This window comes from Equus asinus, chromosome 3, assembly GCF_041296235.1.
Source record: "Equus asinus isolate D_3611 breed Donkey chromosome 3, EquAss-T2T_v2, whole genome shotgun sequence".
Classification (NCBI taxonomy): domain Eukaryota; kingdom Metazoa; phylum Chordata; class Mammalia; order Perissodactyla; family Equidae; genus Equus; species Equus asinus.
Window position 1 is genome coordinate 32274298 of NC_091792.1, and position 23977 is coordinate 32298274.

The following is a 23977-nucleotide window of genomic DNA, read 5'->3' on the forward strand; positions in this document are numbered from 1 at the left end:
GTCCCCTCCTCCCCCGGCCCTTGTTGTTTTGGCTGGAAGCGCCCCGGCGGAGTTTCAGAGAAAGTCTGGACAGAAACCTGAGCCAGCCTGAACGTGGGAAGGGGAGGAGGAAAGGGAGGAAGAGATAGCCGGGAGGCCGGGAGAGGGAGGGATCGGGGCTGGGGGCCGGGCCGCTCCGAACCTGCCGCGCGCCCCAGGGTGGGGGAGGCGGCGCGGGAGGAGCGCGAGGGGACGGGACAGTGGGATCAGTCCCCGGAGCCTAGCAGCCGAGCGCCTCGTTCCCCCGCCGCTCCCCGCCCTCTTCGGCGGCCGCGAGAGCGATCCCCGCCTCCGGCGGGACCCGCGCCCTCCCCAGCTCCCGGCGCCCGGCGCCGCCCGGCGCTTCGCTGCCCACCCCTCGGCTCCCTTCGTGGCCCGGGACCTGCGCTGCGCCCGCTGCCCACGGGACCCTCGCGGCTGCCCCTTCCCTTGACGTCTCCCGGGCGCCGCGGGGAAGGGACCCACCCTCCGGCTAGAGGGGGAAGGAGAGGATCGCCCGGGGCGCACCGAAACCGAGAGCTGGCGAGCCGGAGTGGGCGCCGCGCGGGGGCTTTGTGTGTGTGTGTGTGAGTGTGTGTGTGTGCGCGCGCGTGCAGCGTAGTGTGTGTTTGGGAAAGCGCTCTGGGGAGGTCCTGTCCCTAGGGGGCGGAGCGCAGGGGACCGAGGCTCGGGCGCCTTGCTGGGGCAGAGTCCCGCGGAGCCGGAGCGCTGCCGAGGCGGCCGGCGGGACGGCGCGCCTGGCGGCGAGGCGGGCGCACTGAACAGAGACCGGGGCGCCCTCGGCGCGGCGGCGGCCCCTGCCCCGAGCTGTCGGCCTCGCTGGCGCAGCCCACTCGTGTTGACGGCCGTGGACCCGCGCGGGAAGGCTCGGACACCAAGAGCCACCAGCGCGTCACGGAGCCCGCCCGCCCCGTCGGCCCGGGCTGCGCCGCCGGAGAGCCCGGCCCTCGGCGCTGCGCTGCCGGCGGGCGTCGGCTGTGTCGGGAGCGCGCCCGGCCGTCCCTCTGCTGCCCGGCCCGGAGCCCGAGACGCGCGCACCATGAGCGGCGGCGAAGTGGTCTGCTCGGGATGGCTGCGCAAGTCCCCCCCGGAGAAGAAGTTGAAGCGTTATGTAAGTAGAGCCTCAGCCTCCGCGCCCGCACCCCTCCCCGCCGGCCCCGGCGGCTGCAGCCGGCCGCGCGCGGGGCTGGTGCTCCAACTCGGCCCCCATCGCTTCCCCCGATCCCTTCCCAGGCAGGCCCGGGACCGTGTCTACACTCACGCCCTGGCCTCCCCTTTGCCCGGCAACTTTCTTCCTCCAGATTCCAGACGCCTGCCCTGCGGGCCTTCTCGGCCCATAGGAGGGCCCGGCATTTCCAGCTAAATGCCCGCTGTGAGTTTTATTATTCCTTTTAGCAGGGGTGAGGAGGGGAGCCTACTCCTCTCTTTATATCTGCATCTCATCCTTACGGGGCTGCTGGATCCTCAGTTTCCCGCACTAGGAAAACCGCTGAGGTCTGAGCACTCACCAGCCCTCTCTCTGGTCCGCGCTCCCCCTCGCCTTCTCTCGAGCTGGGCTGCGAGAAGCGGGCTGCGGACCTGGGAAGTTGGTGTTAGAGACAAGCATCTCAAATCCGCGCAAAAGGGAAAGAAAAGTTATCACGCGCCCTACCGTTTGCTTAGCAGCGTTCACATTTTCGCGGTTTTGAACTGAGGGCCATTGGCGTTTGGCCCGAGAGCCTTGGCAGTTTGCTGCGAGAGGAGGGCGCTGGGGGGAGCCTGGTGGCTCGTGTTTGGGCGTCTTCGACACGCTGTCAAGCCCCGCAGGAGGGGACAGCTGGGGCCAGTAAGGATTTCTGTGTGTTGCGGTCCTTTCCCAGGCCACCAGAGTTGCTTAAATGGTATTTGTGTAATTGATACAAGATGCTGATTGTGTGTTAAACCGTTTTAGCTGTTGGGGAAAATATTCCTTGAAAGAATCAACCTTTCTCTGGTGGAAATCTGTGTCCTTTTCAGCGGTCTGGGACCTTGTCCCTTCTCCCGCGTTGGTTCTTTTGTCGCTGCCCCTTGCAAAGAAAAGAAATGACGCTTTTGCCCTGGCATTTGAAGCAAATATTTTTCTGGTAAAATATGTACCAGAAGCAAAATTTATGCCCTCTTAAATATAAATTTACTACCAGGGGACTGACACTTCTTCTAATGGAGACTGTTTCTTGTTGACGGACGTCTACACCCACTGTTAAAGCTCGGGTTATTCCTGTTAGTCACTGTTTGCTTGCATAGAATGGAGTGAAGTGAAATAGTTAACTTCGCTGACAACTCACCAGTGGGTTTCTGGTTTACTTTCTGCCAGAATTTGTTATAGACAAGTGATTCTCATTTAAAGAGTTGATGCCACAGATCCTAAGAAAGTTCTCCAGAGATTTGCATCCTTTCAAATCCCACCTCTCCAGTTATTGCAGTTTGTGTGAATATTCTGGTAGAGATGCTAACTTTATCCCAAAGATTTGGGAGAAGCAGTGGTGTTTTCAGCTCTCAGTTCTAAAGTGAAGGTTGTATATGTGTGAGAAGAGGAAGCAGGGAGATAGATGTGTTTGTTTTGAGAAGGCACAGTTTAGGAAAGACAGAGGTTTAAGTGATTGGGTTCTTGGGGGAACTAAAGAATGGTACATTTGCTGAAGTGGGAAGTGATAGTAGAGATTTACCACATTCTTTCACGTGGCTGGTTTGTGGCTCTCTCAAAAGGTGCAGAGCACTGGACTAGGCACCCTAAGATTAGAAAACAGTAGGAAAAAAGCCCTGCTTCTTGGACTTGCAATTTAATATAATATAAACCAGGAAGAAAATCAGCCAAAAAGATTATAACAAGGACAGAAAAAATGGAAAGTCTAAATAAAAAAATGTGTATTTCATTTGGTCATTACGACAGTTTTCTCAGGTAGGTATTATGTCTGTTTTACAGATGGGAAGACAGTGTATATAACTAGAATGTACCAGAGGTGGGATTTGAACCCAGTTCTGCCTGACTACCTGGGCTCTAAAAGGTTAATGACGCTCATCTAGTTCATTTCAAGTAGAGCTCAGACTAGATCATCTCTAAAGGCCCTTCCAGATTATAACTTTCTATAAGTCTGTGAGTATTACTTGAGAATACAAGGAAGAGGTGGGCTGTGGATCAGATGTGCTGTGCTAAAGAAGCATAAACCCTTCAAGCAGCTTTCTGTGTCTTGGGAAAGATGAGTCCAGTATATGTGAAAAGGTAGGCCAACGCCTGGTGGTTTCTTAGTGTGTGCTCGAGCTAAGTGGGATGGGTTTTGTTTTAATAGATGTTTTGAGGAACACGCTCAATGTAGTCGGAGACCATGAGAATACTTTAGAGAGACAGTGGGCTCCCTAAATTGTGTTGTCAGCAAGGGGAAGGATATGCCTAACAGCTGGGAGGAGGCAGGGTTTGTCTTGCCTGGCGGAGTACTGGTGCTTTGTTTACACACTAGTGACTGGGCTGTGGAGATGGCCCAGGAAGACAGTGGGCAGGGTGGCTCTCAGAAGGGGTCCAAGAGGATGACCGCAATGTTTTAAGTTAAAATGAAACTTGTCTCACATTTTAGCTGTCAAGTTGGTTGCCCAGAAGATTTTGATATTCCCAGATTATTGATCTTTTGGCTTTGGTATCCAGTTTAGATTGTTTTTGCTAAAGCGGCTTTGACCCACAAGGACATGGGCATGTATGCATGCGTTTCCTATGCTTGTTTTCTTTTCATGTAAAATCTTATTTTCTGGATGAAAGGAAACATTGTTGGCCACCCAATAGGCAAAATGTGGCTTGATAATGGTTTTTGATGAATGGATTTGCTGTGAAAGATATCTTGGATGCGCGGTACTATAATTGTTAAATGAGACATCAAAGAGTTAGAGCATTGATTCTGTTGGGAAATGTTTGGCCCATGGGATTTTGACAGTCATCTTGCTGTTTACAGTGTTTATAGGGTAGTCCAGACATTGATTAAGATGATCCTGAAGGGCTTTTAAGTGACAAAAACTTGTTTTCGTTTTATCTTTAAAGTCATCTCAAATTATGGTCCCAGTGCATTCCATTTACAACTCCATTTTATGTTTACTGTTCCGTAGTCAACTCATGCAGCATTGTATTCTTTGCATACTAGTGTGTTCATCTGATATGGAAGCTTTCCTTGAATTTCCTAAAGAGAGCGAAAGTGACATAAGAATGAAAGACTGGAGTAGTGAGCAGATTCCTAGCCTTTTCTTCTCTTTTAAATTGTTTCTATATATTTATTTGCAAAGGGGTAAGAACTTCTTGTATGTGTTTCATCCTCCGAATTTCTTAGTCTTCTTAAACTGGAGGTGAAAATATTCATGTTTCTTTCAGTTCTGCTACTACTGTGTTGCTGTTTTTGTCCTGAGTTATATATTAAACAGCTGCTTTCTCACTTGGTTAAGGAATCATGTACAGATCACCGTCACTAGGGTTACAAAAAACAAGTACACTCTTGGTAGTATGCCCTCAACAGCGGTGCTCAGATTTTTTAAGCGTTACTTAAAGACAAATCAGCCATTTGAAATAATGGTGGAATTTTCATCAGGACCTGAAATTTTAGCTAAGATAAAATGCAAGTCTGAAAACAAAGGCTTGATTCAAGCCAGCTGGCTATCACCAGATCTCTGCAGGAGGAGCTTCCCTGTGGCCTGCCTCTAGCCTGGCCACCAAGTTTGGCCTCCTCCATGGCTCAGCTGTCAGCACTGGGCAGATGTGCCATCTCTGCAGGAGAACCTGCTTCTGAGGCCAGAGCAAGGTGGCCTGTTAGCTGCCAGGCAGCCTGGGAGCAAGACCTCAGCCAGTTCTCCGGTGAATAATCTGCACCCAGCTGGGGTTCTGCTCTTCAGCTGTCAGTTAATAGGATGGTTATCTGGACTTCCAGAACACACCCCTGGTTCTGAAAATGGGCCTAGAAACAGAAATAACCTTCCTCTGTGGAGGAGAGGGACACAGGCAGGCAGAGTAGCAACATCTCCATGTTTCAAGGACAACCTGGGATCTGTGCTAAGCTGAAGTCCCTGCTCAAGGGTGCCACTACCACAAAGAGGGCTGTGATGTCTGGAAGCTCTTCCTGCCCTTTTTTGGCAATTACCAGTAGCGATCAACGGTTCCGAAGCTTTTGCTGTCATGTGAAGGAGCATAATTATTCTTTTGAAGGAATTTTTTTTTCTTGCAGTCCTCATGTTAGTGAACATTCCATTCAAATTCCTAATGTTTTCTTTTTACCTTTTCCAGTGTGGCAGAACAAAGATCAGCAACTACCGATTACATCAGCCTTTGTAGTAGTTAATGCAAGTTCATTCTTTCATTGTGCTTGGGTTTAACGATGAGTGCAAAACCCTCCATGTAAAACTTGCCGAATTCTTAAGTTTGATTGTTGTCTTTTGGGTTCAGAATTACCATTACGAAGGTGTATGAGTAGTTTTAGAATTCTGCTGTTTTAAAATTTTATTTTTAAGTTTTTTAAAAAGATCATCTTTGAACAAAATAGAATAATATGGCAAGAGTTGTACTTGGATAATTGGGTTGACAGCTGAATTGGTTATTTCAGTGTGTTTTGCCATTTTAAGTCTGCTTTAAAAATCTGAAAGAAATAAAATGACAAAGCACTTTTTTTTTTTAAAGATTTTATTTTTTCCTTTTTCTCCCCAAAGCCCCCCAGTACATAGTTGTATATTCTTCGCTGTGGGTTCTTCTAGTTGTGGCATGTGGGACGCTGCCTCAGCGTGGTCTGATGAGCAGTGCCATGTCCGCGCCCAGGACTCGAACCAACGAAACACTGGGCCGCCTGCAGCGGAGCGCGCGAACTTAACCACTCGGCCACGGGGCCAGCCCCCGACAAAGCACTTTTTAAGATTAAGTAAAATTCGGTATTTTAGAGTCGACAAAGTCTTGATAATTTGCAGATTGAGAAAGTGTAAGAGGTGATAGATGTGGAACATTGCCTGCCAGCACTCCTGATTGTCTTACAGAAACTAACACAGGAGACGGGCCCTCCTAGCAGGTGCACCACTACATTTTTGAAGGTTTGGGGTAAAACGTGCTATGGTGGAAGGAACCCGGGATTGAATGTCAGGACCCAGGATTCCACTTGGCTTTGCCACCACCCACCTGATCTTTTGACCATTCTGATCCTCAGTTTCCTTGTCTGTAAAATGGGGAAGGGGTGGGCAAATAGACTTTCTGAACTCTCATTTGGTTTAACATTCGTCTTCTCAGGCGTTTCCTTGGGAGGGAGGGGCAGTTGGGGAGCTTCTCGGTGGGCCTCCTTTTTGGGAAATAAATCTTAGTTTATTGTACATCTTAAAAAGTTTAGTGAATATATTAGGAACTACTTAAGCAGAATTCTTTGGGGAACCTCTGATGTCCCCCCACCCTGTTTTTTGTTTGCTTTTTTTTTTTGTGCAGGGAACATTGGCCCTGAGCTAACATCTGTTGCCACTCTTCCTCTTTTTTTCTCTCTCCCCAAAGCCCCACTGGGTGGTTGTATATCCTAGTTGTAAGTCCTTCTAGTTCTTCCATGCGAGCTGCCACCACAGCATGGCAACTGACAGATGCGTGGTGTGGTTCCACGACCTGAAACGGACCCGGGCTGCCGAAGTGGTGAGAGTGCCAAACATTAACCACTAAAGCCATCAGGGCTGACTCTGACGTTTCCCTTAACAGAAAGCACATGCACTGTGCACAGGGCTGTGGGGTTCCTGTGTTGGGTGCTGTGTCTCCAGCACCCAGAGCAGTGCCTGGCTCAGAGTAGAGCTCACCAAGTATCTGTTGACTGAATAAATAAACAGGTATTTCTGGAGTTTTTATAATGTGCCATGTGTGGAATACAGTGGAGGGAAAGGCCCATTCCCTGCCCTTAAGGAGTTTCTAATCTGTTTGTGAAGACAAGCTGTAAATGCACGCGTATTTAAATTGTTTTACAAGACATATGTTATAAGACCATATATGATTAATTGCCAAATGAATGATAGAGACAACAATGTCTTAAGAGTTTAGACTGAGGGGGAGGGATGGGGGGGCAGGGAAAACATCACAAATGAATTTCAGGCTCGTTCTTAGAAGAATTGAAGTATTGCTGGCAGATATAGCAAAATCATAAGGGAAGCCCGGTTTTAAAGGAAGAACAAAGACTTTGTGATGAATTTAGACATCCTAGTGAAAGAACGGCTTCAGAACACCTCAGTTTCATGCACGGAGTGTGGACGTCAGTTGTAACTTCTAGTTTGAGAAGTTTCTGTTGCTGCTATGACCTAATGCTCCTGGTGGGATCCTGACCACAAGCGAATTTTCTGTCTCAGTCCAAGAAACAAACAAACAAAACAACTTGTTTGGTCACCTGAACTTATTACGATTCCAAGGGACGTGTGTTATTTAAGATTTCTTTATGTCTGTTTTCAGCTAAATAATTCATTCTGGCAAGCATTTGGTTTACAACAGAGAGGGAGCATGTTCTGGTGGGAGGGAGAATAAAAGAGCCTTTGATTCCATTTGCTTCTGAGTTCCAGCAGGAGGGCCAGCGCTGCCTTGGGCGAGCGTCTTATTTTGGACTCTGGAAGCCATCTTAGCCCAGCTGTGTGAGTGCCAGCTAGTGTTGGAGGAAAGAGAATAACACCATTGGATCACGTTAAACCCCTTCTGACTGTTGATGGAGGGGTTTCTCTCATTTCACATTCCTTGCATTAACATGGTAGCTAATTTCTACCAACTTAGAGCTCCATCTGAATTTGCCTTTTGAACTTGGATAGAAGTCACAACATTTCTGTGACTCCTTTTATCAGTTTGTGGACTAAGTACAGGAAACTTATCAAGTCACAGATCTCTTTATTTTCCCCTCTTTGACTACCAGCGCAAATAAAATTAGTATTCTTTTCTTCTTTAGATTACTCCTGGGGAAAAGTGGCTCATTGTACGTGCATTTCCACATCCATTAAATAAGTAGCCTCTTCAGTTGCCAACTCAATGGCTGGGGAAGCCAGAATGAACTGTAGACGGCAGTTCAGGCCTGTGCAATTACTGGGAAAAGTCGTTTTAAGAATTGGAAGTTTCTGACCTTTCCAGGCTTGTATGCACGAACACCTTAAGTAATACAAGAATGTCTTAACTGGAAAAAGGAATCGTTTATATTTTAAGCAATTTTTTTATTCATAGGAGCAAAATTCTCCCTAACCAAAGAGAAAAATTCTCATTGCTGAATACATATGAAGTGGAACCTAGCAGCTTTTGACCCTCCCACAGCCTCCTTTGTGAAAAATAGTTAAGACTGTGCACTGAAATGCACGCTTGGTTGTTATCTCTGTTACATTAGCTCTTGAAGCATTCTGATTACAACTTGTGGCTGCCAAGCCCCGTCCTGCAGTATTATCTGGAACGAAAATTTTCCATGTGGTTGTTTTTAGCAGAGCTACTATATGCAAACCGCGAATGAAGATGTAAGTTGCAAAGAAAGAACGGGAAATGTAAGTTATCTTAATTTTTTTTCTACCATTTAATCGCTCTTTCCTTTGTGTGCATTTCAGAAATTTTTATCATATTTCTAAACTGCGTTTTCTTTTATTTTTATATACTGGAAAGAATGCCAAATTTACCACAAGTTTTTCTTATGGTGGTGTTTTTTTTTTTCCTCCCAGCTTTTTACTTTGAATTCATACTTGGCCTAGGCAATTCCCTATGTGTTCAAAAAAAACAATGTCCTAAAAGGAAAAAAACAAATGGCTACATTGTTCCATGAATTAAAAACAATATACCAAGAGTCCAAACATTTCTTTTCAATGTAAAAATCTTAGTTCATTTTTTTAAAAGGAAGAAAAATACTAAACTTTGCTTTAACTATCCTGTTCATTGTTTTTCTTTTCCCTTTTTTATTTATTTTCCTTTGTTTTGACTCATGTAGTTTAATTTTTTTTTGAATTTTATATGTTCTTTAAAAATATCACACCTGGAAAAAGAAAATATGGAAATTGCATTTTACATTTCAAGAGAAAAGTGAGAGGAGGACATCCTCTGGTCTGAAGAGGGAAAAAAATGTCAGTTAACACTAAGGCTTTGTTAGTTACTTTCATGTCGCTGGGTTAAATTAAATGTTTGTCCTTATCGCCTAAATATATTTAGCTGTTATACATGAAATAAGCAGGTAAATATAGTTTTAGTTAAGAGGCTTGCTTTTGTGAAATGAAAATGCAGGACTATCTAGCGTCAGGAGAAGGTTGAAAACTCAATCTATTTTTGTCGTTTTTTAAATTGTATTTAATGCATCAGTTAACCAGTTGCTGTACTATTTTATTTGCTAACTTTTTTAAGTGGGAGAAAGGTAAAAACTGTCTTTGTCGCATGGATCCCTGCTTCATGCTCTTTCCTCTTTGTTTCCACTTCTTCTGTAATATAAGCTTAGCCCCAATATCACAAAGTATTTGTGTCAAAACCTTTACACACACATTCTTTCACCTTTCCTCTAAAAAGGGGGGATTATTCATGTCCCTGTAATGCTGTAATCAAGACTAGGAACACTAATGGTCCACCCGGCATGTAGATTGTTTTCCTCTCCTGAAATGCAGTTTTTAGTTACTGCTGTCTTGGGAAATGTGGTTAGGCCACTTTCTGAGTAGCAGAACTCCTCCCTGAGATGACTACCTGATCAAAGAATTAAGTACCTGGTGTGCTTTCTCAACTGCCTCCCATCACACGTTCCCATCAGTGCCTTGGCCAGAGTCATAGCAGCCAAGATGAAAGCTTCTGGTTGGAGGGATGACCCTTGATTAGCGGGAGAGAAGTGCTTTAATCTTTGCCTCTTGGAAGAGAAACCCTTGGTAAAATGCTACCTGCAGTGTTTTGAATTCCAGTGGTGTTACGGAGAGCTTCTTGGGGAGTGATCACCTCATTCAGTTAGGGAGGTGTTGTTTGAACCCCCTTCCCTCTGGCAAAGTTATAATTGACCCCAAAGTTGTGTAGGAGTATTGCATTTTACAAGCTCTCCCTGACATTTTCAGGCATAAATGTTTGAAGTGTTGAGAAAATGGAAAAGGAAATACTGAACTAGTCAGAAAGCAAAATATTTGGGAAGATCGATTGTTCTTAGTGATGCTGTTAGATAAAACCAGAGCCTTCTGAGTAATCTTCACTGGGTATAAAGGCCATTTATCTCCAAAGAAAAAGGCACGAAATTAAACTGGTGCTATTGAACGGTGTTCTTCTTTTATTTCTCTTCATTTAAGCAGATAGTCAAAACGGGAAAAGCAGACCTAATGTGTTTTTATATTTAATATATTTTTAGATGATTTTCATAGTGACCCACAGTATACACAGTAGAAGATGTATACACATGATCTGTTTACAAAGAGACTTATGGCTTCATTTATCATTCTTTGATGTTTGTAATAGGATATTAATTTCCAGAGGACAAAGGTGCCATTTGTTCTCTGTGTCTAAAATGAACATTGTGGTACCTTATACAATCTCCTGAACAGCATGACCAAATAATTGTAGAATTTCAAACCTAAAGTTATAAATCATCTCATTCAGTGTTTCTCAGCCTTTTCTAACCCATTTCTCTCGCATGTGTTGTTTGAATGTCCTTTGGTTTTTAATCCAGTTTTACTTTCTGTGGTTTGCATTACCAAAACAATGGGTCTATTGAATATCTTTTCTAGTTACATATAGCTCCTTCTGCCCTAGCTGAGTCCAGCTCCATTTTATAGGGAATGAAAATTCGCCTCTGGGAGACTAATTGATCTGTCTGCAATTGATTTGTCATACAAGTTAACCAGCTGTTCTAGCAGGACCAGACCTCTCACCTCTCAGGTCACATCTTTCAGTCACTGAGGGAATGCCCGCTGTGAACACGGCACTGCAAAGAATTCAGAAGAGGAGGACCAAGAGGGCGCTGTCTCCACCCGTCCGCAGTTTATATGCTACTAGGGACGTGGGATGCACTCAGTACTGCAAATTACATTATGATCACTGATGCATGAGACAAGGCTCCAGAAGAATTCAGCAGAGGGTGGTGAATTCAGGGACTCTGTGAAGGTTTAAAGAAGGTGGTAAGAGAGATGTCAGCAGGACCTTAAAAGATGGATTCACTTTTCAAAGATGGGGCTGGAGTGAGACTCTTTCTGTTCCTTTTTCAGCCAGACTCTTGACTGGGTTTTGTACATTTGGTTACCCCCTCGTCTTCATCTGCCACTCATTTCGTCATGGGATACAACCTGGGTCCTTTTCCACTACGCTTATCTAAACGCCTCTCACCAGGGTCCCCAATGATCTCCTGGTTGCCAAATCTAGGAGAACTAGATTTGAACTTTTTAGTTCTTATTTTTCATGGAACTCCTGACTACATTGACAGAGATGACCAATCCCTCTTCTCAAAATACATTCTTTCCTCTGCCTTCCTGATACCAGGCTCTGGTTTCCCTAAGCATTAGAGTTCTGAAGGGTTTGAGTGCTAGCCCTGCCTGGACGGTCTCTTCTCCCATCTCATGCTGTTTGTGGTTCTTCATCCGTTGTGAGTTCATGAACTCCTTTGAAAATCTGATAGAAGCTCTGGGCTCTCATATTCCACAGAATTGTTACAAACTTACACACTAATGTTATTATAACCTTGCGTGCTTTCTAATCTTTAAAGCCCATCTATGAATCTGAAATATTAGGTGCTGATGATTCGAAGACTATCTCAGCCAGTTTCTCACTCCACATCTATGGATCTAACTGCTTAGATCCCTAACTGCTTAGATACCCGACAGCAACCTAGAGTCAGCATACCCACAGCAGGTCTTCCCATCCTCTCCCTAAACCTGATCCTCTTATCATTCCCTCTCTCAGTCTGTCATACCACCGTCTGGTGTCCTGGTGTCCGTTGTCCAGTAGCTTAAGCCGGAATGTTTTCTTTGTTGTCCCTTCCTCATTCTCCACACCCACTGACCAAATCCTGACAATTTTACCTCCCAAATGTCTCTTGACTTATTGGCCCCTGTGTTGACTAAGCTACCCTTGCCTTTCTTCTGGATTGCTGCAATAGCCAGTTGGTCTCCCTGCTTCCACTCTTGGCCCGCTCCAAACTGTCTTCATCAAGGCAGCCAGAATGGCCTTTCTGAAACACAAATCTGGTCATACCATTCCCCAGTTTGGAGCTGTTCTGCAGCGTTCCTTTGCTCTCGGCAGTGCCCAAATCTCCTCTTGTTTTGCAGTGCTCCTTGTGAGGTGTCACCTGCGTATGCCTCCAGGAGCACTTGTTGCTTCCTTTTCATTCATGCTGTCTTCTTAGGCTGTACTCACCTTGCATGTCCCCAACTGGCCTGGTGAGCACTCTCTGCCCTTTGCCCATGCTCTTCTCTCCTCCAGGGATTCTTGGCCTTCTCTTCTCTGCCTCCACCGCCAGGCTGACTTCTTATTCTCTGCCCTCCTGGAGCTTCCCCTGAACTCCCACCACCACGATCACTTACACACACAGACACAGTGGTCCCAGAGCATCTGTTTTGTCCTCCTGTGATGCTCTGCCCTTCTGGTAGCACAGTGCCTATGACGCCTCATTGTACTTGCTGGTTTCAGTTGCTTATTTCCCCTTTAGGTGGCAGGGCACGCGATGATTTTTGTGAACTTCAGGTACTTTTGTCTTCATGGGCCCCCCTTCCTCTACAAAAAACTAATAAAAATCACATTTTGCAACTCTGTCAGTATAAAGATGAATGTATTCCAAGCTGGCATTTTTTATTCTGATTCTAAAAGAAATTAATATTAAAACACTTTTCATGGGCTCCTAAAAGTCTCATGGACGCTAGCGCTGTACCTCCTGTGCCTGATGGATGTGTTGGCTCTGGTAAACGGACGTGAATATTTTAGAGATGAAGTTGACAGAGTCCTTCTGCTGCTTGATTGTGACCAGGAGAGGTGAGGAGCCAACTCAGTTGTTTCGTTACATGGCACTTTCGTAAATGGCTTGGATAAGCTTACTACAGCAATATTAAGATTTTATATTTTAGTCCCTGGTAATGGAAACATTTATGGAAAAATAGGGTGATATACTTAAAAGAGATGTATTTAATATATAGATTTAAGAGAAAATCCTGAGATTTTTGTGATGTCAGAAATATGTTCTGTGAGCTGTTTTGCTAATATGAACATGTCTTCATGATGTTTCTGTGTAGGGCAGTGGTTTTTTAGTGGGAGTGGGGAGGGGGTTTTGCCCCCACAGGGGACAATTGGCAGTGTCTGGGGACATTTTTGGTTGTCATAACTGGGGATGCCACTGGCTGCTAGTGGGTAGAGGTAGGGCATTGCACAGGACAGCCCCCACAACAAAGAATGATCTAGCCCAAAATATCAATAGTGCTGAAGTTGAGAAAACCCTCATAATTCTTGGTTCCTACATCTGTATTATTTATCTAGTTTATTTCCCTATGTTTCCATTAAAAGCCATTATTCAGGTGCAGGATTGTATTGAAGCATTGGAATCAGACATTAACTTTTATGAGTTCGATAAGATTGAGAAAAACAGTCATTGAGAGGCCTGAGCTTTTGAACATCAGAGGTTGGTGCTGTGTAACCCTTTCACAAGGCTTTACACAATAGACAAAAACCCTCTCAAATGTCTGTTGTCATTTAAATCATTACCCAAATACTCATTTTGCCCTCACTAATCCTAGCTAGAGTAAAACCAATTGTTGTCCGGGTGTGTGTGTCGGTGGGGGGGGGGGCGGAATGCTGAGTCATATATTCATGCTTTTTATTACTTCTTGGCTTGGATATCACCATTCATCGTTCACAAGCCGCCCAGCTTGTTTACTTTTTATAAATTACATGTAATCAGTCCCCTTGCAGGTCTGGCTACTGTAATTGGCAGTAGCCACCAAAGCAGGGCTGACGAGTCTGCATTTATGCTGATGTCTCCCATTCAGTTCGTCTTCCACTCTCCATGCTGTCTTGCCTCTTCCATCTGTATTTTAAAAGGAAGGTGAAGTGAGGACTGCCACCCTGCTCTCTCTTAGGTGCTCTGACGTTGCTTATTTATAGCTTGGTATATCCCTGTGTCCTTTAGTTTGGGGCAGTGGTCCTCAAACTTCAGTGTGCATAACAGTGACCTGGGTAACTTTTCAAATGAGCATTCTTGAGCCCTACCCACCTTCTGAGATTTTTAGCAAGTCTTGATAGAGATCCGGAAAACTAGGTTTTCTAACTTAAACCCTTGTTGGATTCTGATGTAGGTGATCCTTAAATTATACTTGGAGAGATCCTGAGTTGGGCATGGAGGAAAAAAGGGAGAAGAAACAAATCTACTAGAAGTAAATAGGTATAAAGAGTGGGATAGGAAGGTGAGAACCAAAACTCGGAAAGTAACTTTAGCCTCTCTTCTGTGGGATACGGGAAATACACTGAGATGCTTAAAAAAATAGGTGCATAGTGTTTTCTAGCGGTGACTTAGATCAAACTCCCCCCTGCAGAGGACATATTTAGAGGATGACAAAAGTGAAAGGGAATTTTTAGAAAGGTTAGAATATGAGAAAGTGCCTAACCATCGCCAAGAAGCTCAAAATACGTTGTTAAATCAAGGAAGGTATTGTGTTGGTATCAGTTCAAAAAACAATGTGCATTCCTGAATCAAGAGTTTATGAATGGCTTAAAGATGAAGAGCAGAGATGAAGGAGGATTAGCTGTTCACCAGAAGTTCTGGTTATTCTGGTTATTGGATCTGAAAGCGTATTATTAAAATACAGACCAAATTTCCTGCAATAGCTCTAATTTCAAATATTCTTTCTCATTGTCTTTTATAATGCATGTCTGGTTTGCCTTATTTTTGGTTAGTTGAGATGTGGGTGATTTGTAAAAGAGTACCAAAGTAGTTCTGCTTGACTAAAGAAGTTTTCTTGTTTTCAGATCTCTCTCTCTGTATGTTTGTTGTGTATACTCTAACCTGTCTCTTATAACCTAAACTTTGATTTAAAAGTTCATTTTATTTTTTAAAGATATGCTTTTTTTTGGAGGGGTGAGGAAGATTGGCCCTAAGCTAACATCTGTTGCCAATCTTCCTCCTCTTTTTTCCTCCCCAATGCCTCAGTACGTAGTTGTATATCATAGTTGTTAAGTCCTTCTAGTTCTTTTCTGTGGGATGCCACCACAGCATGGCTTGATGAGCAGTGTGTAGGTCCACGCCCAGGATCTGAACTGGCGAACATGGGGCTGCTGACAGGGAGCGTGCGAACTTAACCACTACACCAGGCTGGCCCCCCCAAAAGTTCATTTTAGAGAAAGAGAGATAGACAGACAAGACAGACTCTTTTAGAAAACTAGTCAAGAAGTGGACCAGGTGGGAATGATTATTTAATATCTTAGAGGAGTAAATGATTTTATTTCCAACTACCTACTGAACTTACTCTATTTCTAGAAAGGTATAATTTTTTTTGACGTATTATTTCCTTAGGGGAACTTTATGATTCCATTCAATTACCTTGCAAAGAGATCTTGACAGGCCCCCCGCCCCACCCCCGAAGGAATTTTGGAAGTTACTTATAAAATGATGGCCATATATAGCCCTTGTAAAATCGTTCTTTACCGTGCCCTAACCATCTGTGTTAAAGTGTTCATTTTTTCATAAACACGTGCTGGGAACCCAGATTGTACTTGAGAACTTCTCACCACTATCGTGTCTCTGGCTGGCTTGCTAACCTTTCCACCCTCCCTTCCTTTTTATCATCCTTCATGCTCTCTCCCTTCTCCTCCATTTATTTACTCAGGAATACTTCAGCCTCTTAGATACTCTGCCCAGCTGCCTGCAGGATCTTATAGAATCTTCATATCTGCTTTGTAAGTCTTGAGTATCATTATTGTTATTATATGCAAAATCGACCACACCCTCTCACTGCACGCAGAGTCCAGGTAAGTTTGGTTAGTAGGTCACTTTGCTCCTGAAGTGAATAGAAGGCTTGCTCCTCCGAGGCGGCGGAGACCCAGAACTGCCTTTCACTCTGACAACAAAGAAAACACTCCTGTCACTTCTGCCTTGCACCAAGAGTTGGAGGCTGGGCTCACCACTTGCTCTCTTTGTTTCAGGTGACCTTATTTCTTGGCTTTCTGGTATTTTTTAAACTATACTCTTGGTAGATCTTTTTTCTTATGAGCCTCTTGATATTTCTAATTATTTTTTCAAGTTTTTTTCCTCTAATTTATTCTAACTCGTATGTTGTTTAACATAGTGATAGATGTTTCCAATGAATATTTATATTTGTTGAAAATAAGTATAAATGCTTTTAGGGAGAACCATAACATTTAATAGTCATCCAGGGGCAGCATAAAAAATATATAGCTTATGAATTTTCAGTGGGAGTATTTTAACTTAGACTTTTCTGGTTTTGGTTTAAAATATAGGAAAAAAGTTATAAATATTAGATAAGCAGATTTATTGCCTTTTGTATATGTTGCTAAAGGGAAATGTTTCTTTAATAATTACATAAGATTTATCATTAAACTTAATGTACATATTTAGCCTTATAATATTTTCATATTTACTTATATTTCAATAGAAAATGTTCATAGATTGACTTAAAATTCATAATATGTTGGTACTTTGATTATTTCTGTTTTAAGGTATGATTTTGATACTTAAACATATTTAAGTGTTAAGTATTAAGTATTAAACATGTTTAGTATCTCTCTACTTAACTCAGTGACTTTTTTTTAAATTTTTTTTTTTTTGAGGAAGATTAGCCCTGGGCTAACTACTGCCGGTCCTCCTCTTTTTGCTGAGGAAGACTGGCTCTGAGCTAACATCCATGCCCATCTTCCTCAACTTTATATGTGGGACGCCTATCACAGCATGGCGTGCCAAGCGGTGCCATGCCCGCACCCAGGATCCAAACTGGCGAACCCCGGGCCACTGAAGCAGAACATGTGAACTTAACTGCCGTGCCCCTGGGCTGGCCCTCAGTGATTTTTTTAAACAACTGAAAGATGCTCTTATGGTAGATTTTATGCATACTACATTTTTTGGCAAATGTGGTTTTTGTTCTTGAGTTGGAGAAATAGTTTTATGTTGAGAAACTCATGTTCTTACTAACTAAAGGGAAATTGGAACATGGATATTGAAATATTTTTAATCTTTCAAATAAGGTTCTTGCCTTGAAATCATTCGTTTGTTTTCAAATAGAATCTGTTGTGTTTCTAAACCATATGTTTCCAAAGCAGAATAAATTTTCATAACTTTGAGATTTTTATTGAAACACCTAAGGAGAAGAAAATGACTCAAGGAAGATAATGGCCAGTTTTTCTTAAAGAAATAAAAGGAGAAAAACTTTTATTACTCTTCCTGTTCTTAATGAGAAAAATGAGGTCCTAGGGAATTGAGATGTGGGAAATACCCTGAGTCCAGGGCCAGTTGGTTTCAGCAGGCAGAGGAGGACATGAACTCGAATTTCCTGACACCCAGCCCAGTGCCATTCCCAGTCTGCCGTATCCAGCTTCATCTTCAGTAGGTTGCTGTAATTTCTGAAATTCAAACCCTTCCACATATATATATATATATTTTTAGGGAGATTAGCCCTGAGTTAACATCTGCTGCCAATCCTCCTCTTTTTGCTGAGGAAGACTGGCCCTGAGCTAACATCCATGCCCATCTTCCTCTACTTTATATATGGGACGCCTACCACAGGATGGCTTGCCAAGCAGTGCCAAATCTGCACCTGGGATCCGAACCGGTGAACCCTGGGCCGCCAAGAAGCGGAACATGGGAACTTAACCGCTGCACCACCGGGCCGGCCCTCCTTTCACATTTTAAGAGAATTTTAGCTGCTCCTCAGAGCATGGCAATATTGTAACTTGACCCCAATCTCCCTTTTTTTTAATTTTTATTTTTAATGGTGGCAAAAACAACACATAACGTAAAGTTGACCATCTTCCCCACTTTTAGGCTCACAGTTGAGTGACGTTAGGTATATTTACATCATTGTGCCACCCCATCTCTTTTGCTTCTCCGTCTCATCCCTGTAGCATTGGAAGCATCTGAAAGGGCTTTTGACCAACACCCTCTGGGAAGGCGTGCGCCTCACCTGTGCTTGCTCCTTCGCTGTAGTAGGAAGTTAATTATGTGGATCACCTGATCCACGCAGAAGATCCTGCTTAGTGTGCATTTGAAAATCCCACACCCCTTTCTGCCCCTGAGGAAAAATTCTTTCCTGCTCCTAGATTCAGTGCTCAGTTTAATCTTGAGCATGTGCGAATGAGTCACCCTGGGTAACTATGTAATCCCATTTATACCTTCTTTCCAACCTCCCTTTCAGTGTTTTAACTTCAGATACTGGATGAGCCTGATTTCTTGCATGAGGTCTGGTGGTTTGGGGATTAATTTAGGGACTGGGAGAGATACTGAGGTTTTTTTTGGAACCAGCACTTTCTGTTCCACTGAAAATGAAGCTGCATAGCCTGAGTTTTAAAATTCAGACTATGTGTGGAATGTCTGTGTGGATGAAGAAACAAGTTAATGCTTTTTTGGGAGGCAGGAAGAGTGAGCAATGAAAATTGTGAGATAGTCTGATTTTGTGGGGGAAATTTCGAGATTTTTAGAATATGTACAAACCAAAGGTGAGTAACTAGTTGCTTTGTGATTTCTTTGTGTATACAAAAGAAATACTTGATATTCGGCTAAAGAGATATTGTTGAATCGGTGTATTAACTGATAAAATAACTGGGTTCTGCTTTTGATTCCAGTTGTCATTGTCTACACAATGTGTAACTACTACTTCCATTTCTTCATGTCTAGAATGAAAAATAGTTCACTGGGAAATTATTTTATTTTTTTAGTGAGGAAGATTGACCCTGAGCTGACATCTGTGCCGATCTTCCTCTGTTTTTGTATGTGGGATGCCACCACAGCATGGCTTGATGAGCAGTGTATAGGTCTGTGCCCAGGACCTCCCGGGCCACCAAAGTGGAGCGTGTGAACTTAACCGCTACACCACTGGGCCAACCCCTGGGAAATTACTTTTAAAAGAATACTTGTAAAGTACCTTGGAATCTTTAAGGTACTTTGAATATGGTACTTAGAGAGTGTAAATCATTAGTGCTTGTATTTTTATACCAATAGAAGAATATGGGAGTGGGGGTAACTTGAATGTCAAAATGTTCATTTTTAAAGACAACATACACTTGAGCAAAGCCATTCTCCTGAAATGCTTAATTTAAATTGGCAGTTGTTAGGCCAACAGTCAGTACACTTAGCAGGTGTTTGGCAGGGCCGTTTGAACCTGCACAGGTTCAGTTCCCACAAAGAAAGGGAGGTTGGGGTTATATGATGGGAGCACCTCGGTAGCCTCGTTAACATATTTTGAATAACTGTATTTGAATACTTGCCAGCTAAGCTAGGCCTTCTGGAGGCCTGCCAGATGAGCAATGGGAATTTCTGAGAGGAGTGTAGAGATTTGAGCCTGTAAAATGTTTACTTTTTCTTCTTGGAGGGGAAACGTTTTAGGAGATGCTTTTTAGGATATTTTCCTTACCCTCCCAACAGAACAACCTCCCCTCCCCACCTCTTTTTTTTTTAATTCTGCAGAAACTTCAGATCTTCTCTTTCTACCACCTTTTTGTATTTTTTAGACTATGTGCCATAGGACTTGTCTCAAAAATAGCTTTTGGTAATCTCTTCGGGATGAGTTTGAGTTCCTACTCAGCCTGTTTTTTGTCTTTGCAGAATTAATTCTGAAGCTCTTTCTGTGAGCCTAGCTGGAGGACCTCTTAGACAAGCTTGTCGTGTGAACACAAATGGGTGGAACAGGACAGACAGGATAAACTAGCATGCCTGTAGAGTCACCTCCTACCTAGTGGATGCTCAGATCATAAAGATGCCGGCCTGGCTCAACCCTCAAGTGTACAAATGGTCTTTACAAGGTTCTAGTTTTGTGGCCTGTATCTGTGTCTGTCAGAAATACTTTTTTTCACTTTGCATGGATGCCTGTCTGGCTGAAACCACAACTCTGGGCTCTAAAACTAGTCAAGGGAGTATAGTCAGTTGAAACTAGGAGTTCTCACATATTTTGATTAGCAGGTTTTAAGGATGAGAAGATCTGGCAGCACATATGCTTAGCTCTCTAGTTCTCATTTTGAGGGAGCAGGTCAGGGGAGTGTCAAAATCACCAGGGAGCTTTTTCAAGAACCAGTCACCTTGATGTTTTTTTTCCTGTTTATCTATTGTGGTGAAGGGTGGGTAGAGATGACAATGTAATGAGGTGGCATTTAAATCTAGAATCTGTTGAGGCTGTGGGTACTTACCATGGTGTGGTAGTTTCCAGAGTTTAGGCCACTTTGCAGCCATGCCTCATGCTTACTCTTTGGAATGGAAAGATACAGCCTGATGACACCAACTTTCACTCCCATCAAAGATTTTGAAATAAAATGTAAAATGTGCATTTAATAGAACTGCTGAAAAAGGGTTTTTTCCCTGATTGGAGAGTTGTGTTTTTTTCCTTTATCTCTTCAAAGCTTCTTAAGACTGACTTTTTGAAAACACAAAGATGGATTATCAAAAACAGGAAAGAACAGAGCTAGCGCAGTGGCACCGTGGTTGAGTTCGCACGTTCCACCTTGGTGGCCTTGGGTCTGCCTGTTTGGATCCTGGGTGCGTACCTATGCACCGCTTGTCAGGCCATGCTGTGTCAGGCGTCCCACATATAAAGTAGAGGAAAATGGGCACAGATGTTAGCTCAGGGCAGTCTTCCTCAGCAAAAAGAGGAGGATTGGTGGCAGATGTTAGCTCAGAGCTAATCTTCCTCAAAAACAAAAAAAGGAAAGAAGAAATTTGATCATAGCTATTTTTAAAAAACCCTTTAAAAAAAATGAGAACCTAGGGAAGAGCTCTGGTACATTAAATCAAAGCCTAAATTTTTAACAGGTATTGTAATGAGCGTATATATTTATATTTCATATGCCAATCACTTATATATATAAATATATACACTGTTTATGCTTTTGAATTTCTAGCCTGAAGTTATTAAATTTCACCTAGCTTTTGTTGAACTTCATCGATTTACTTGTATTTTGTCAGTGTTGTGTGTGATTCTTATACTTACACAATCACCATCTACTCTTGACTAATTATATAAATACAACTGATTCTTCATAGTTTTTTTCTTTCCAGTTGATTTGTAACAGGCTGTTAAAAGAAAAACTTTATAGGTGATTGTAATCATGTCACTCATGAAGTAATGTAGGGTTAATGAATGCCTTTGATTATCATTTCAGTGTTCTCCTTTTTTATTGTAAAATGTTAGACATTACATTTGTGGAGCTCTTCTGCTGTGTCGGTGTGTTGTACTATAGGAATACCTGCAGAATGTAACCAGTTCCACTATTTTGGACATCTTCAACATCTCTGAGGGTGGTAGATATAAAATCTGTTTCTCAAACAAGTACATGCATGAAACTAAAGCAATTTATTCAGGTCATACAACAGCACTAGTGAAACTTGAGTTCTGGCATGAGGCCCACATTTAAGCTGATAGCCTGTGTGTGTGTGTGGGAAGAAGAGACTAGTTCCTGATAATCTTGTTAGAATGCGTTAATGTTTTCAGGTCCAAATATGAGTTATTCAGGAGGTATACCAGATTTAAAAAACTAAATGAAATGTAAATGTTGACTTTTGTGTCCCTTTTAATTAATTTTAGTGACTCACTAATTGGTTTTTGTGGGGATCCATATAATAACTTTTTATTGGTTTTTGTGTTCTCCATATTTTAGTTATGAAGTGCCAGGAGAGGAAAGGGAGTTAAGAGGCTGCTTCAGGTGCAGTGAGGTTTAGCTCATTTAACCATTGTTCCAGCTTGTCCTACTGTCAGCTGGCTCCCTAGCTCCCTGGCATGTTTACATATTATATAATCCAGACTGGCTTGTCCTGTTTGGTAGGTTTGTTATAAACTGCACAGCTAAGTAAATGTGTGATAACATTTTAAATGGCATTAGAAGTTAAACAGTCCTTGAGGAGTGACATAGCAGAGGCCCCCAGCTGTCAGGTGCCCCTGGGGCGTCCTCCTTTGGGGCCATTTCCGTTTTCTCTGAGTAACAGGAGTTAAACTTGAAACTATAGTAACGCTTGGCCAGAGGACCACTCCTTTGTCCAGATGACATGCAGCATGCCATGTCTGATACTGAAAATGTCTGATGCTGAAAGTAGATGTTTACTATGTCTGTTAGTGAGTTTTGTACATAGGCAGAAACCAACAAACCAGACCGGTGGAACCATTTTCGTCTGTCTGTGCCCAATATGAAAACAGTGAAGGAGGAAGGTAACGAGACAAGTCCTGTTCCCCTCCCACCTCGGTGCATAACAAGAGAACGTTTCCATGCGCTTTGTGACAAGCATTTCTGATGGCTGCACTCTACTGGGTTATGCTGACATATGGTGCTTAACTCATCCCCAGTTGTAGGGTTTTCTAAAGCATCCTTTGTCCTTATCTGTTTAACTTTATGAAAGGTGTGCATTGTCTCCTTTGTGAGTTCTCTAAACCATATGCAGGGCTGTGTGTCCTGTTCAGTGTTGAGTATGTCCTTCTCTTATTCACTTAATCGTCAGGCCCCCAGCTGGAAATTGGGATCTAATGGTGGATGTGGAAGTCTTTCCTGGAATGCCGCTCCGCTCCATCAGGGCCCATCTGAGATTTGCACGGGTTCCCAGTGCCAAAGGGTATTTATTAAACCTCAAGTGACGGTGATGACTTTCGCCTGCTGTGTTACCCTGTGCCGTCTCCTCCTACCTGTCCCAATCTCAGGGCTTCTCTTTGAACAAAGAGACTGGGGAGCTCTAACTTAGAAGATCTCAGTTTAACAGCAACCTACTTTTTCTCCATGAGTCACTCTTAGTTTAAAATATCTTAAAAGAGGTTCTCATTTCTGTAGGTCAGGCAGGTTACAGCCTGCTTGATTTTTTTAGTATCTCTAGTTAATAATGATTTTAGAAAGTGGAAGAGGAAATGGTTCTTTATGAATGTTGCATAAAACTATATGACCTTGTACAAATTATCTAACTTCATACGAATCCTGGCTCATAGACAGAAGCTTCCTTTGTGTAAGTAGATTTACCACTCTGTGTCCTCGTCTGAAATAATGAAGGAGAAGATAATCCCATATATATCATATAAATTTTTAAAAAATCAACTCAGAGTTGGGAAAATTTTCAAACAGTTCACATTCTTCTGATCTTGATTTTTTTCACTATTTTTGCTGTTTTAAATTTGCTTTTATTGTTTGCCATCAAAAATACTTTTTTCTATTCTGACTTTTTATTTTTGAACTGATGGTTAAAAAACTATATCCATGGAATTACCATCTCTTTAGTGGTTAACATTGGATTTTGTAATCAGAAGATTGTGAGATCTTTAGAGCCCAAAATGGAAAATAAAATTAGGTTTAGAACAAGGAATTCTAGTTGGACATTGCAAAAAAAAAAAAAAAAGTGAACAGCTAACTGGCAACACAAACTCTTTTTCCTGTAAGTTTTCTTTTTTTCTCCAAACCTCTTCCATCATGCTAAAAAAAGTTTTCTTGTGAGTTGATTTTTCTCAGAATCCTGCTGCTTACTGTTAGTAAGAATTTTTTTCATGTGCCAAGGTTTTGTTTTTCATGTGATTTCTGCAACAATTTGAGTCTTGCTGAAAATATATTTTTGTGAAGTGCAGTGGTAAAAGTTATAAAAAGCCAGAAGGAAACTTTAATATGAACTTCTATACAACTTACTTATAGTGACTATAGGAAATTAAATGCATTTTCCAAGATGAATGAAGTTCAATTACTGTAGGAGGACTATCAATTCTAATTAAAATGAAGTACGAGTACTTATTTCCAGTGTCAAAAACTACGTTTTTCTGTTCCTACCTGGTGTTTTCGCCCAAGGATGCGTATTTTTAAGATTTCTCTATCAGGCTAATACGAAGTGATGCTACT

General features: G+C 42.7%; 1 protein-coding gene across 9 annotated transcripts in view; it reads left to right on the top strand.

The window, feature by feature from the left end:
• Window positions 1-203: 203 nt before the first annotated feature.
• GAB1 (GRB2 associated binding protein 1) overlaps window positions 204-23977 on the top strand; it is a 117671-nt gene continuing 93897 nt past the window's right edge. For 3 of the 9 annotated variants that reach the window (XM_014838103.3, XM_014838106.3, XM_014838105.3), the window contains exon 1: window positions 514-1150. In XM_014838103.3, the coding sequence (XP_014693589.1) occupies window positions 1079-1150 (72 nt within the window). In that variant the 5' untranslated portion in view covers window positions 514-1078. Of the gene's footprint in view, window positions 1151-1387; window positions 1412-8270; window positions 8533-15792; window positions 16109-23977 lie in introns of those variants that run through there. The other 6 variants (XM_014838108.3, XM_070504826.1, XM_070504828.1 and 3 more) reach the window with 6 other exon arrangements.